The following is a 15,226-nucleotide window of genomic DNA, read 5'->3' on the forward strand; positions in this document are numbered from 1 at the left end:
TCTGCTCAAGCTGCTGCCCCTGCGACCTGACCTTGGATAAGCCGAAGAGGATGAATGGATGGATGGATAAAAAGAGGAATGATTTCAGTATCACATTTAGGTTTCCTTTAACTTGCAGGGGTTAAGGGGGAAAAAAAACACACATTTAGAAGGGCCATAAATATAAAATGTATTGTTACACAACCTACTACACTGACTTTCCCAAAAACAACTAAACCACTACTATTGCAGATAAGGCAGTGATTAACAACACAGACAGAGAAAAACTTATTGACCATAAAAATATAACTAACACATTTAGAGAGTACTATAAAGACCTTATACTCTTCTCAGTTTAAAGAAGATAAAGACACAATCTAATGAGTTTCTTGATTCATTAGAGATACCATAGCTAGATTATCAGTGCTGTGGAACTGGATAAACCCTCTGACAGTTTCAGAATTACTAGATGCTATAAACTCACTTCAAAGTGGGAAAGCAGCTGGCCCTGATGGCTACCCAGTGGAATTTTATAAAAAAAAATCTCAAATAAGTTAGCTTCACTATTATTAGCAACATTTACAGAAGACAAAAAAAAATCTACCTCAAACTTTTCACCAAGCATTAATTACCATCTTGCCTAAGAAGAACAAGGACCTACTACAATGTGCATCATATAGACAAGTCTTTCTTCTGAGTAATGATGTTAAGATACTCTTCAAAGTTCTAGCCAGAAGGACTGAAAAAGTGCTCCTTCTGTAATATCACAAGACCAAACAGGATTTATTAAAGTCAGACACTTAACTTCTAACTTTCGATGTTTAGTATATTCACCCATTATATTTATATCTAACACCCCAGAGAACCTATTATCTTTAGATGCAGAAAAAGCATTTGATATGGTTGAATGGGTCTACCAAGTCACCATATAGCACAAATTTAGGTTTGGCCCAAACATATGTGCCTGGATCAAACTACTTTATACTAGTCCAGATGCCTCAAGTCATATTAACAACATTATTTCAGGTTACTTTAAACTAGAACGTGATACTCGAAAAGGATGCTCCATTATCACCTTTGCTCTTTACAACCACCATTGAACCATTGGCTGTACACTTTCATAACGCTTAAGAGATAAAGGGGATTTTCAGAAAAGGATTTCAACAGAAAATATCACTATATGCAAAGGATATGCTACTGTATATTCTGGATCTACAAAATTCTGTGCCAGCTGTCCTAAAATATTAGTAGATTTTTAAAAGACATCTGGACTTGAAATCAATTTGAATAAAACATGTTTTTTCCAGTAATTCTCCAGCATGCAATATCAGACTAGACACCTTCCCATTTATCTTAGCAAATCAGTTTAAATATCATGGGGCATATATTACAAGTAAATTTAAAGCTCTTTTTCAACAAAATTTTGCTGCCTGCATGGAAAAAATTAAACAAGATGTGACTAGATGGTCTACCCTCCACCTTGCATTAGCAGGGAGAATCAACATTGTTAAAATGACCATCCTTCCCAAGCTGTTCTTATTCATCACTTTTTTGATATTAGACTCAATCATAACTTTATTTATTTGGAATTCGAAACATCCCCGCATCCAAAGTGCGACTCTACAAAGACCTAAAGCAGAAGGGGGCATGGCACTACCCAATTTTCATTTTTATTACTGGGTTCGAAATATACAAGCTATAAAGACCTGGACATTGATACAAATTGGTGAATATCCACAAGACTGGTCTGCAATAGAAATAAAATTGTGCAGTATGTCTTTATAGTCCCTGCTCTATGCCCCAGTTAATATAAACTACTGTCATTACACTAATAATCCAATTACCCTTCATTCTCTCAGAAAATGAAACCAATGTAGTTAGCACTTTAAGACAGAAAAGTTTTTATCTGCTGCACCTCTACATTTCAATCACCATTTTCACCCCTCTCAAAAATTATGCACTATTCAATGACTGGTAAATGTCTGGTATTAAAACACTTACAGACTTGTACATAGAAAATATCTTTGCATCATATGAACCATTACACTTGAAATACAACTTCTCATCAACTCAATTCCTCCACTACCTTCAAGCTAGAGACTTTGCTAAACATAACCTACCCAATTTTCCTCACCTTCCACCTTGTATTGATCAGTCTTGAAGATTCAGATAGCATCTCTACAATTTATAAAATATTTTAAAGACTATTCCTTTCAAAGACCGTAGAGTATAATGGGAAAAGAAGTAGAGGGCAGCCATGCACAGAATACACTTGAGCTCCATATGTGCAAAGCATTCAGTTATTAAACTTAAAATAGAGTGCATTTATCTTGTTTAACATTGTCCAAAATGTTTCCAGAGCAAGAGTCAACCTATATATGTTGCAATCTAGCTCCAGCCTCATTGGGCCACTTGTTCTGGGTGTGCACCAAATTAACAACTGTTTGGACAAAAATCTTTGTATGCCTATCAGACAGCCTTGGTGTCACAATCCCTCCTAATCCATTACCAGCCGTGTTTGGCGTACATCCAGTTGGGCTTAAAGTGGAGAAGGAGAAACAAACTAGGACACAGACTTATCTTGCTCAAATAAAAGAATCCCATCCCACCACTCTTAAGTCAGTGGGTAACTGATGTTCTATACGAGTTGAAATTGGAAAAATCAGATTCTCACTTAGAGAATATGTTCAAAACTTTAAAATATGGTAGGATATAATCAATAACATTTTAGAATATGCTTCCATTTCGGGGAAAAGCATACCTTTCTTTTCTTGCTCCTTTTATAGAGTAACTTTGGTTGCTGTCTCCTCTCTTTTTCTTTTGGGTGGGAGTTGAATTTGCTTTGATTCGTTAAATTCGACTTGACTGTATGGTATGTTATCTGTCACTAATTGAAATAAATAAAAATCTAAGAAAATAATAATAAACCACTATTATTGCGGACAGTAGTTTTAATGGCCCCTCTCAATATCCCAAAATGGTTACCTGGAGCAGTAAGATTAAGGAGTTTGCATGAATAGGGGTCTTCTCTGTCCTCCAAAGGGACATCACAGCCATGTATTCCAATAATAAACTTTACAAGCACCCTGCAAATGAAGACCAGAATATGTATATTATGCAAAATTACCAATAGGGCACGTGTTTATATATCAAGTAGCTCAATTTCACTACAGTAGTTTGGAAAATGTTACTGTGGCTAACTCCATTAACTACAGTGACTCGGTGTGTGCCACACAGTTTTCTTTAACATTTCAATAAGAAAACATTCAAAGTGTTGCCATTCCTTAATACCATTTTTTAATTATACCCTCTTCAAAATGGGTAAACATTGACAACTGTTCTTTCCCAGAAAACAACAAACATGCAGAAGAAGCATAATTGTATTTTTCTCATAAGCATGCGTTTCCCTATAATTTCTGGCTAGTGTTTCATTGTTAGTTGTCCACAGGTAGAATGAATTTCAACTGTCAATAGAGTCCACCACATAAATGCTGAACATCTAGAATATCATCACAGACTCCACAGGAACTGAAGCGCAGAAGTTCAAATAAATATGAAGCAGCTACTTTTGTGTAACTTGTAACAGCTCCTGAAATGCATCTGTCAGGGGTGTAGAAGGCCTTTCCTCAAGAAAATGTAGAACATTAACTCATAGACACACAGCGACACCATTGCGGCCTCCCCGATGTCTTTACATACTCTCTTGAAGATGATGGGGCAGTCTGTCAATGATATATGCAGGCAGTATGGATTTCAAAAACTATGAGTTGTGGTTTCAAATCCTGCTACTAATGGTGTATAAGGTGACTATGGTTAAGTCGCTTCATCTGCGTGCGTTTCAGCTGGAAAGACAAAAAGAAATGCAACCAATTGTATCTTAATGTAGTAGCATGCCTAGGACAAAGGAGTCAGCCTAGTAATAATACTAATAATAATAGTATAAGGATCACAAGTAAACATTAAAAAAAATTACAAAATTGCAAGTTTAAAGCACTTGCAGAGTCAGCCTAATACTGAAGTACTTAGTGGGCTATGATCAGCAAATAATATTTATAGCATAAGCCTTTTCAAAATGTTGATTACTGCCATTGAGGCAACACATGGAGGTCCTCACAGCCTGACTAGGTACACGACTCAATCCAAATAAATACACATGCAACTGATGTTTTACCTCTTTGAATACCTTACAATGCTTGTGTTCTTCTGTCACACTTGATCAGCTTCCTTCACTGTTCACTGCACTACTTTATTTTATTTGCTGTCAAGTGAGGTGGCCAGGGAGGGCTGTCTTAATTACCCAAATTCAGCTCTGGCCTCAAAGGCGCACATACTACTGGACCACATGACAACATTCAACTGCTTCTCTGCAGCTACTTTTAAAGTGACAAATATTGTACTCTGGGTATTATTTATCTTAATTGCTTTACCATCACTGCATTACTGAATGCCCTTACTGCTTCATGAAATGAAGCAAAGATGAAGTATTATTAAAAAGGAAATGAAAATTTGTTATAATCACACTGTATTAAGTAACCAGCAGACACGGGACTATAGTAGGAATGCTTATTTATAGCTTCATGACTACTATTAGAATATTTAAAAAAACTGAAGAATGATGAGCATGAGTATTTAACTATAAATACACAGATACTGAAAAAACTAAATGAAACCTTTGGAAATTTTCCTATAAAAATAATCAATTTTATCACAAAACATTCAAGAATGGGTTGAATTCTCAGATTTATACTAAATATGTAAATTCATTTCATATCACGCAAAAGGGTCATCTTACATTAGTCATTTGTTGTCAGTAAACTACTTGTTCAAGCAACATTTCATTATTACAAATGACTTAGACTTCAACAAAATTCCTGGCTGCTAGTTATAATGGACTGAAATGTCCACAAACTTGCAGTACCACAATACATTCACCAGCCTAGAAGTGATCAATAAAGACTTATTACAGACCGATGTTGCCAGTGGGGATCCTGCCTCAGGTGTCCAAGCCATGTGCTCCTTATTGCATCTCGGAGCTCATAATGATGTCGAGCTGAGAGGATTCCCACAAGTACTTCATAGGAGTGCAACTCTTGTTCTTTAACTGGTGGAATAAAACCAGAACAGCTTTTTAAACATTATATTCACACATGACAACACACAATCTAATTTAGAGTGTTCACAAGATTAATATTAGGGCACAAATTAAATGGTCCAATTATATTAATTTTATTCATTTTTAATTAAAAATAACAGAAATTAATTTAAAAACCAAAAGCAATTTACATACAAAGAACATCTGAACAGTACTGAAAACAACAGGCCACTCGGTCAATCCTATTTGTCTAATTATTCCCAAATGACATCAAGTCAAGTTTTAAAATCCCAAACTGCTACTGTCAACTACAACATTTATTTATTTATTTATTTATTATTGTGAATGTTCAGAAAACCATTTGTAACCTTTATTCTTCCTTCTGTGCACATTTTAAAAATGTTATCAAGATTATATACGTATGCTAAAAAGTGGAGCAGCCCCAGCACTGAGCCCCAAAGGACACTGCTTTTAACTTCATGAAGCACCTTATCAAAAGCTTTCTGAAAATCAATATAAATAATATCTTATGCATCACCCTGGAGTCATATCAGCCAAAAATACAAAATGCTTGCCCGGTGTCTTCACTGAAAGCCACTTTGCTCTATAAGCTGGAATGCTTTTCACGTTTGGTTTTCTTTTCCTAACCCTGCAAATCTTGTCTAACTGATGTCAGTCACATAATTATATTGCGGTTATCCTTCTCTGCTTAATGGACTATTAGCCATTAACAATGGATGAAGTTAAACAGATTTGTTTATAAAGAGGTTTAGTGCTTCAAGCTCAAGCAGTTTATCAGTTGATATTCTCTTTTCAGGATCAGTCAAACTACCAAAGAGTGAGCTGCAGATGCACTGAAACAATGTACATTCAAATATACTGTTTTAAGACCAATACCCCACAAACAGGCACTCATTAGTATAGAAATCACAATAGAGCTGCGTGTGTGGGTCACCTAAAAGAGAAATCTATATATATAATTCACTAAGGCAAGACAACCATGGAAAGCCGGCGTGGATTCACTAATCCGCCGACAAGTGAGACACCCATGGCGCATGCAGGAAGGAGCCACGTCAAACCAACTCTAAGACCATTGGATACGACGACAACTCGCAGAACCATGCCCACCAACTCGGACGCGACGACACAGGAAAAACAACATCATTTATGTTCGTTTGTTGTAGAGTCCACATGCAGCTCTGAGCCACGTTGACTGTTCATAGAGGCATGTTTCTCGTGGAAGTGAATCGCTATATGCAGTGTGTAAAACAGTTTGTTAGGGGTATCTCATGGGATCCTTAAAACAATCCTTTAAAACTGAGGATAAAACACAATGAAGGAAGCAGTCTTTAAAAACCAATAAGCCCTGTGCCTCTGTTTCATTACCGTCTCACCTGCTTCACCAATGCAGGCCCTGCAGCAGTCGAGACGCTCTCTCAGCAGCTGACCTTCTCTGTGCCTGACCGGTTCACACAGAGGCACCACACGACGTGGCAGGACTATCTAAGAGGAGGCATGTTTGTCACGGATGTAAATTGCTGTATGCGGCGTGTAAAACAGTTTGTTTGTTACGGATGTGAATCATTGTATGCAGCGTGTAAAACAGTTTCCAAGGGGTTTCCCATGGTCTTCGACTCGATGGCCGGGTCTCTGTCAGTTGCTCTTGCGACCGGGCACATGACCAGGCAGTGTGTATGCTTCGAGTGCGAGGGTGGACGCGACAGGACCGTCTAAGAAAAATCATGTCGCGGCTGTGAATCGCTGTATGCTGTGTGTAAAACAGTTTTGTTTGTCGCAGATGTGAATCGCTGTATGCGGCGTGTACAACAGCACTTTGCGAGGGGTATCCCATGGTCTTACAGTTGGTGGGCGAGTCTCTGTTAGTTGCTCTTGCGAGCGGGCACATGACCAGGCAGTGTGTGTGCTTCGAGAGCGTGGGTGGACGCGACAGCACCATCTAAGAAGATTCATATTTGTCGCGGATGTAAATCGCTGTATGCAGCGTGTAAAACGCTGTATTGTATGTTGCCCTCTCCAGAGTTACATCTTTTCATTCACCTACAGTCATATACACAATGAAGTAACCAGTCTTTAAAAACTGAGTTTTCGGTTACAACGCACAACCGCGTGCACCATAGCAAACTGTTTTACACGCTACATACAGCAATTCGCATCCGCGACAAACATGCGTCTTCTTAGATGCTCCTGCACTTTGTACACACCGCCCTCCCACCTTGCTACCACCATGGTCGGGTGTCTTGGTTGATTATATATAGAAAGGCAGCCAAAACCGCACAGAGCAATGAAAAGTCTATGTGAGTCACAGTTGCATCTGGATTGTGCACAGACGACTCCTCGAGTGACGAGTTGGAGGTGGGCACATGAGTAGGCAGTGCATACTGGACGAGAAAACAGCAGACTAGCATGACGGAGGCAGCGGAGTGGACGTCCTTCTCCTCTCCTCCTGTTCCACCCTCCGCGCCTGAGCGCTGCCCAGACGATTGTGTGTTGGTTCGTTCCGTGCATTGTTACAATGTTACTTTTCTTGCTGATTTATTACATTTCCGATTTTTCAAATGTTAATTTTCTCCCTGTGCTTAAAAATCATTAAAAAACCAGCCTGATTATGCAGTGTATGGTACGCCGCGGGTTGGCTAGTTCAATATAATTGAATATGTAGCACTCTAAAATTGGATCTTGTACTATGAAAATGGGGTCAGAGAATGGCTGGGTAGCTCATTCCTGTGCTATAACAAGTGGGCACTGATGATGGATGGGCAAACTGATGCACCCACGCTTCCAGAACTGTAGTTTCTCTTATTTATCGTTTGTCACTTTTCTGACAGACTCAAATGTCCACTATTAAACTTAGCATCACCACAAAGAACATCGGCTACCTACAATTAAACACATTTGTTTAATTTTGCAAACATAAAGGAGTACAATTTACCTCACCCTTGATTTTTACTTTGATAAGAGAATTTATTTTCAAACTAGCTGTACTACCCACTGCAATATCTATAAGTAATCAACATAGACCTCAGCATATTCAGCTTTAACATTTTCAGTGTAATATCTATTGAAATATATTTGTAACATATGTATTACTGAAATGCATTACTTTTTTTTTTTTTAATCCAAATGATGGCGTATCCCATACCAAATGGCATATAACGGCGATATACACACAGACACGTCCTTTTATTAAGGTGGATTAGGTTATTTTAAGAGTAGCACCTGTTTATTAAATTTGCAGAAATCCTCAAGTTACATGGATTAGCAGAGCAAAGTCCTTACTGTATGGAATTGAACAGAATGTAGATTTTAGCAAATATTTATGCAAATGTATTAATACTGGAGCTTTTCCTCATGGAATTTTGCACAAGGTTTCAGGAAAGCACTATAAAAACAGGAGTAAGTAGTACATCACGTAAGCTAGTTTAATTTTTTCTATTATATCATGTAAAATGATGTTCTGCAGTTTTATTATATTCCTGTTTATCATGGCACAGCAAGAACAGTTTCATCACAAAATGTCAATTTTATTAAACAAATACAGTAATCCATCGCTATATCGCGCTTCGACTTTCACGGTTTCGCTCTATCGCGGATTTTATATGAAAGCATAACTAAATATATAACGCGGATTTTTCGCTGCTATGCGGGTTCTGCGGACAATGTGTCTTTTTACTTCCTGTACATGCTTCCTCAGTTGGTTTGCCCAGTTGATTTCATACAAGGGACACTATTGGCGGATGACTGAGAAGCTAACCAATCAGAGCACGCAGTTAAGTTCTCCTCACTGAGAAGCTAACCAATCAGAGCACGCAGTTAAGTTCCTGCTTGCTGAATACAGTGTTAACCAGGAAGTCTCGTCTCGCTCATTCAGCATCAACGTGTTTCGCTGTGTAAAGAGTTAACTTTTGTGCTCTTTTGTGTTTATCTTTGTGCATAGTCAAGCCCTTCATTATGGCTCCAAAACGATCTGCTACTGCTTCAGGGGCCGTGCCCAAGTGCAAACGGAAGATGTTAACGATTGCCGAAAAGGTAAACGTTTTGGATTTGTTGAAGGCTACGATTCTTTTTATTTAAAAAAGTAGGAAAGGAATATAAGATCTACGGCCGCAGTGTCCTTTTAACCAGGGTGCAAAACGAGTTGTAAGTGGATGTAATAAGGCAGTAGTCTGGATGGAATCTGCTTTAGGGATTTGCATTGAAGACTGCCAGAAGAAGAACAACGGCAGTGCTACACAATCGCCTGAAGTGGCTCCTTTAAGGGCTGTAATGCTCTCCTTTGTTGTGCAGTAAAATAAAACTCATTGTTATCGGACAAGTCATCGTGTCATTGTTGGTGAGTAACCATAATTAATTTTCTACTTACAGTACTTAGTACATGTACGTACGTTTAGTGTCACTGTACACACACATTTACTGTATACTATTTTTGTTGCATTGTGTACGTATTTATTGCTGGTGGCCTGTCTATCGTAATGGATGTAACATGTGATATCGGAGACACTCAATATCTTTAAAATAATATTTAGGGGTTACTGTATATAAACAGTGTGTTTATATACATAATTTCAATGAATCTTACCTAATATCTAAGAGAATACAAAGGGATTATGCTGTATAACTCTGCGGGGAATATTTATAAACAGTGTGGGAGAGTTTATAAGGGCTTAAAATATATAAAAATAACCATACAAACATATGGTTTCCACTTCGCGGATTTTCACCTATCGCGGGGGGGTCTGGAACGCAACCCCCGCGATCGAGGAGGGATTACTGTAAACAAAAATAGCACAAATATTAAGCCACAATTTGAATTAAACTGTGAAGCACCCATGAGACCTGTGAGGCGTACAAAGACAGTTTTAGCCTTGTCACATCATTTTATACCCTTTGGCTTAAATTACATCTTTTTTATCTACAGCTTCTATCTAATATAGCAAGCTCACTTTAGACAGCTAGCAAAAGTTTCTACACCTCCAACAACAATTTAAATGGCTTAAAAATTAAAGAAAAATAACTGCAATGAGGCATACTCAAGAGTTTTCACACCCATTGTGGTGTTATTAAACCTGTGAAAATAATGCTGGAGTCATCATATCATAATTTAGAAGAGAAAAAATATGATTATAGTCATTATTACAGGGATCATACTCTACCAAATGATATAGATAAAAATAATCATACTGGTGTAACCAGAGAGACAATTACGATTAGAACTTTAGGAAAGAATTTGTAGAACGCCTTCACCCAGCTGCAACATGAGAAGAACCGACATTGGCAGACCAGGATGTCATACCATGAGCAACAGGGTCCTTTTCTGACAGCTCCACGACTTGACAAACACCGTAGAGGCTAAGGAGCCGGCCAGTCACACTCCAAGGCTTGTATTAGGTCAGGTGGTGCCGGTCACTCAGACTCTTAAGAGTTCACCACTTCAGACTGTACTGAGGGAGGACCAAGTCAGCAACAAGGCCCGACACCTGGCTGATCTGCACCACTGTCATGTTGTGGTTGAAGAGATAATGACGTCGACTTTTTTTTTTCTTTTTTTAAATAGGAGTTCATTTCTCCACTTAATTGCTTCTCTATGCAATTATCACAATGCCTGACTGCTGCTCACTTATAATGGTGCTCTTCCTGCTTATGACACTAATTACTTCAAATTTCAGCCACTTTGGTTAAAAGCACCTGCAAAACTACATGTAAATTTAAATTTACACTTACAAAGACAGATTTTATGGTATATTTCTGTCACAAAGTTTTTTTTATTTTTACTCACATATCAATGCATTTATATAAATTAATGGAAAGAGAAAGCAGTACTGTACCAGACTGTACCTGGACATCACTCTGGTGGCTTCTTTTGGGAGTTAGCAAAATCTAACAGCTCTACAACATACATGACAGCTTTGGTGATCAATATACTTATCAAAAAACTATAAAACACAACTAATAAAACATTTTCTGTATATGATGGCACAACCCGTTTTCCAGGATCACAAAAATTAAATGACATAATTATGTGCTTATGATAAGAGAAAAAGCCACTTGGGAATTTTTAAACTGTTTTGTGATTTTATGCTTGGAGTACAAAGCCAATCCAGATTTGAGATCAGAAGATGTTTGATCAACTGTCTCTATACATATTGCCGATTAAAGATACAATTGTCAGGGCATCATCAATTTTAAATTGAGAAATCAACATGACTATTCTGCAGTTCCTGTAATTTTCATTTTGGCCACAGAGTGTCCCCGTTGTTAACATCCACAAACTAATAAAGTATGAAAGTACGTTAATGAACAGAAAAGTCCAGATGGACAAATTAGTGAAAAAAGAAATCAACCTTGTCAATTTGGAAATTCCCTGGCTTCAAAGAAAATGTGTGGCCCAAGTTTGTGAGCACAATGATAAATCTAGTTTTTATTGCTAGTCTGTGGCCATTTGTTGTATTTTGTTTGTGGTTATAATTCTGTCAACATATTTTGTTGTTGTTTTTTGCATGATGGTGCAGTGGTTAACATTGCTGCATCACAGTTCAGGTTACATTTTTAAGCCCCAATAATCACTCCAGCACAGTTGGCAGACACTGCCCTAGCCCTCAGCGACACTTAAAATACCATTACACTATCACAAGTCCCTCAAAACTAGTTCAGCTCCTTCTTGTTCATTGACTTCAATGCATTTCATGGAGTTGGACAACATTCTCTAACATAACCGTGATTTTCCTGAACTTACGATGAGGTGAACTGCTTATACAGGCTTGTAATCTCCATGAGTGACCACTCCTTTGCTGAAACATTACCAGGGTGGCACTCGATCCACACACAGAAAAGAATCAACGGTGCCAAGACATTTCACATATGGTTTCAAAACCTTTTAGAGAAAAAAAAAACAAATGGAAGCAAACCAGGAACCAGACTTTGGTTGAGGTTTCTAGTGGAAAAACAACTCTAGTGACACTTGTATTTTGCAAGAATAACAAATATAAAAAAGCTCATAAAATGATCAGTGCTTCAGAAAACACAAAGGCCCTGGAATGATGGAAGTAGATAGGTTACAAAATTAAGGGTAGAAATGTGGCTTTAAAGTAACACAATTAGAAAGGACGAGGAACCAAAACAAAGTTTGTAAGAACTTCTTGTTCCAGTGGAGTAAAGCATACTCAAATCTACATAACCTGGGTTCATGTGGGACAGAAGCCTATCACTGCAGCACCACGGGCAAAGCCGGAAGGAACGTGGGACAGGGTGTACTGCCCAAGGGCTCACAAGCGTACGCGGCCATTCACAAAGGGCCAGTCTGGAATCGCCAGTTAACCAACAATAGCAAGGAATGGAGTAGATTTTTTTTTAACTTGTATTAACAGATTTACACTCATAATTAGGACAGTTACAACTCTTCAAACCTGGAATCTCATGGAATTCATTCTGAACAAATGCACACTCAAAACAAACATGGCAGACAACAGTCAAGATCACTTTGCTGCAATAGCTTGCAAGTTATTTTGTATTGTAAAACTGAAATGACGAACGTTAATGTTGCTCTGCAGAAATAGGCTCTCTCTTCACAGGCCTGTCTTCTGCTCCTCTCTTAATGGTGATCAGCTTTTCACATATAATTTCAAGACAAACTGCATACAAAATTAAATCCGAGCCCAACCCCTCTCTGCTTACTACAGGACTTGGAGTCATAAATACTGAAGATTTTTAATATTTACAATTTGAAGTCGGTGGCTCCTACTGCCTTGTCATTTAATCACTGCGGTTAAGATGTATCTCTATGTTACCTCATATTAAAGGATAACTTTTAAGAGCGGCCTGAAATCAGGGCACGTTTTATTTACAAATGAGAGCCGAGTTGGGCCAGTTATCCTTGTAAGGCCGGGGTTCTCAGTCACAGTCAGTCCTGGAGAGCAACAGTGGCTGCAGGTTTCACTTCAACCAATTCCTGTCTTAGGACTCATTTATTTGCTGCTTCATCTTATTTTAATTGTTTCTGGTTTTCTTAACCAGCCAACAGTTAGTAACAAGATGCAAATAAAAAAGAAATCATCAACTCTCCTGTTAAATTGGTTCCACTTAATAGTCTGTATGTGCATCATGAAGTATCAGTGATAATAAAAGGTTTAAAAATAAATGAGAGAAAAGGGAAGAACCATGAAGTGAAAATCTGTTCTGGCCCACAAACCACTTGGGTATTCTACAGAGTAATAAAAATTTGTCTTGGATGAATAAAAGCACTAAGAGACCATACAGTTAAATACAATGTTTCATTATCAGCAAGGACTATCTTCTAATTAGGAAACTTGTTGGAGAGAAAACTAAGGCCATTCAGGATCATAACTGAGGTCCCCTGCTGTAATGTATGCCCAGTATAACACGCACATTCTTAGGGATGTGGCATGAAACGTGGTGGAAAACCCTCTTGGACACAAGGAGAATTTGAAACTTCACTAGAACAAAAAGTTGTGTTCTATGCATGCCTCTTATTGTATAAGAAAGCAGACATAATTATCAAATTAATGTGTCACATACAGTTACTATGTGACATTTTGATTTGATGATTATCTCAGCTCTCTTATAAAACAAGTTCAAATACAGTACATATTGAAATGTTTAACTGCTGAACTTCAAGACTCTACAATAAAAGAATATAAAGAGACAAATAAATAGTAAACACCCAACTCTATTAATATCAATGTGAAATAACAGTATTATATTAACATTATACAAATATATAATAAATAACTTAGAATTAGAAATAAGGCGTCATGTAGCTAGCTCTAGGCACTGCCCTGCACTGTGCAAAGAAGGAGCTTCTAATGAACAGATTTGAAATGCGATTCTACTACTGTTAATAAAAGTAAACACAGACCATGTGTTATTCAAAATGTAAGAACACCAGTAAAAACAACTTTATTAATGGATATGAATTAAATGAAGATTTACAATGATTCAAGTGTAAGTTGATTTTTTTTTTTATTTTAGGGAGTGGAATGCGATATTATTAACCGATTTTGGAAGTTTTACTAGATTTTGCCTGGTCACTGAAGTTACTAACAGCTGAACCCCGCAAACCCATTCAGGTTTCCCACCTTTATATAAGGCTGAACTGCGAATTCGGGAGGTAGGACTGTCAAAGTAGACCAGGACGGAACTCCTCCAACAGCGTAACCGATTCTCTACAAACCAGTGAGCAGATGAAATGCGGGTGCCCAGAGAAACCAGAAAGCAGGCGCCGCTACTCAAGACGCTGGTGTCACTGTGGCTTTAAGTAATACGATACGGGCATGAGCGCTCAAGGTCGAAGTGAAGACGGGCAACAGTGCCCAGATCTTAAAGGAACGAGAGGCAAACTGTCCGCCACACTCCCGTGAGGCAGAGTCCACAACTAGTGCCGGCGCGGGAACAACGTACCTGCGTAAAGGAAATCCAAGAATGAAGCCGTCCGGTTTATCACCATCCAGAAATGCACCACTACCGCGACAAGACACGGGCACAGCAGCACTGTTAGACTTCGCATGGACAGTCTCCGTCTGTGTATTGATAAAACAGCAAAAAGGAAAAACTCATCCGGCCACAAACTTAGTTTTGTTCCAAGAGCAGGTGCAATAAACTGAAAAACTCCCGCAGTGCTGAATTTCTAGAGGTAATGATGATACCTAGTCAAGGCTGCCTGCTTGTCGTTACGTATTACGTCGTATTGGGACGTTGAGCCAATCAACGACAGGGTCCGAGTCGCAATGAATCATGGATCTTGTAGTTCTCGATCGCACCACGGACTTCAGATAAGTAGGGGCGACTGTGACACGCCTGAGGGTGGTCCCTCAGCTGAAATGTTCTTTTTATTTATTAAGAATTCCTTAGTGCGTCACATTTCATACAGTAAAGGCAGGCCAATATAAATTTACACAAGTAAACAAATCGAATAAAAGGAAAATAATAATAAAACTGGAAAATGAATTAATTGAAAAATGTGGTCCTCTTAACCATTACAATTAATGCGCACATCAGATCATTTTTGCAGCACCTTCTTACCGGGCTAGCTTTTGAGTAATCATTTATATTTTTCACAACTGGGGCGCAAGCTGGTTATACGGTTTGCAGTGAGAGGTAGCAGAATGAGCCAGCAGCCTTGAT

General features: G+C 38.3%; 1 protein-coding gene across 1 annotated transcript in view; it reads right to left on the reverse strand.

The window, feature by feature from the left end:
* Positions 1-14,800, reverse strand: part of b3galnt2 (beta-1,3-N-acetylgalactosaminyltransferase 2) — a 50,986-nt gene extending 36,186 nt beyond the window's left edge. The window contains exons 1-3 of the mRNA XM_039737867.1: positions 14,504-14,800; positions 4,948-5,080; positions 2,965-3,065 (exon numbers count right to left, since the gene is read on the reverse strand). Of these exons, the coding sequence (XP_039593801.1) occupies positions 2,965-3,065; positions 4,948-5,080; positions 14,504-14,609 (340 nt within the window). The 5' untranslated portion in view covers positions 14,610-14,800. The remainder of the gene's footprint in view (positions 1-2,964; positions 3,066-4,947; positions 5,081-14,503) is intronic.
* Positions 14,801-15,226: the final 426 nt, after the last annotated feature.

This window comes from Polypterus senegalus, chromosome 16 (genome assembly GCF_016835505.1).
Source record: "Polypterus senegalus isolate Bchr_013 chromosome 16, ASM1683550v1, whole genome shotgun sequence".
Classification (NCBI taxonomy): domain Eukaryota; kingdom Metazoa; phylum Chordata; class Cladistia; order Polypteriformes; family Polypteridae; genus Polypterus; species Polypterus senegalus.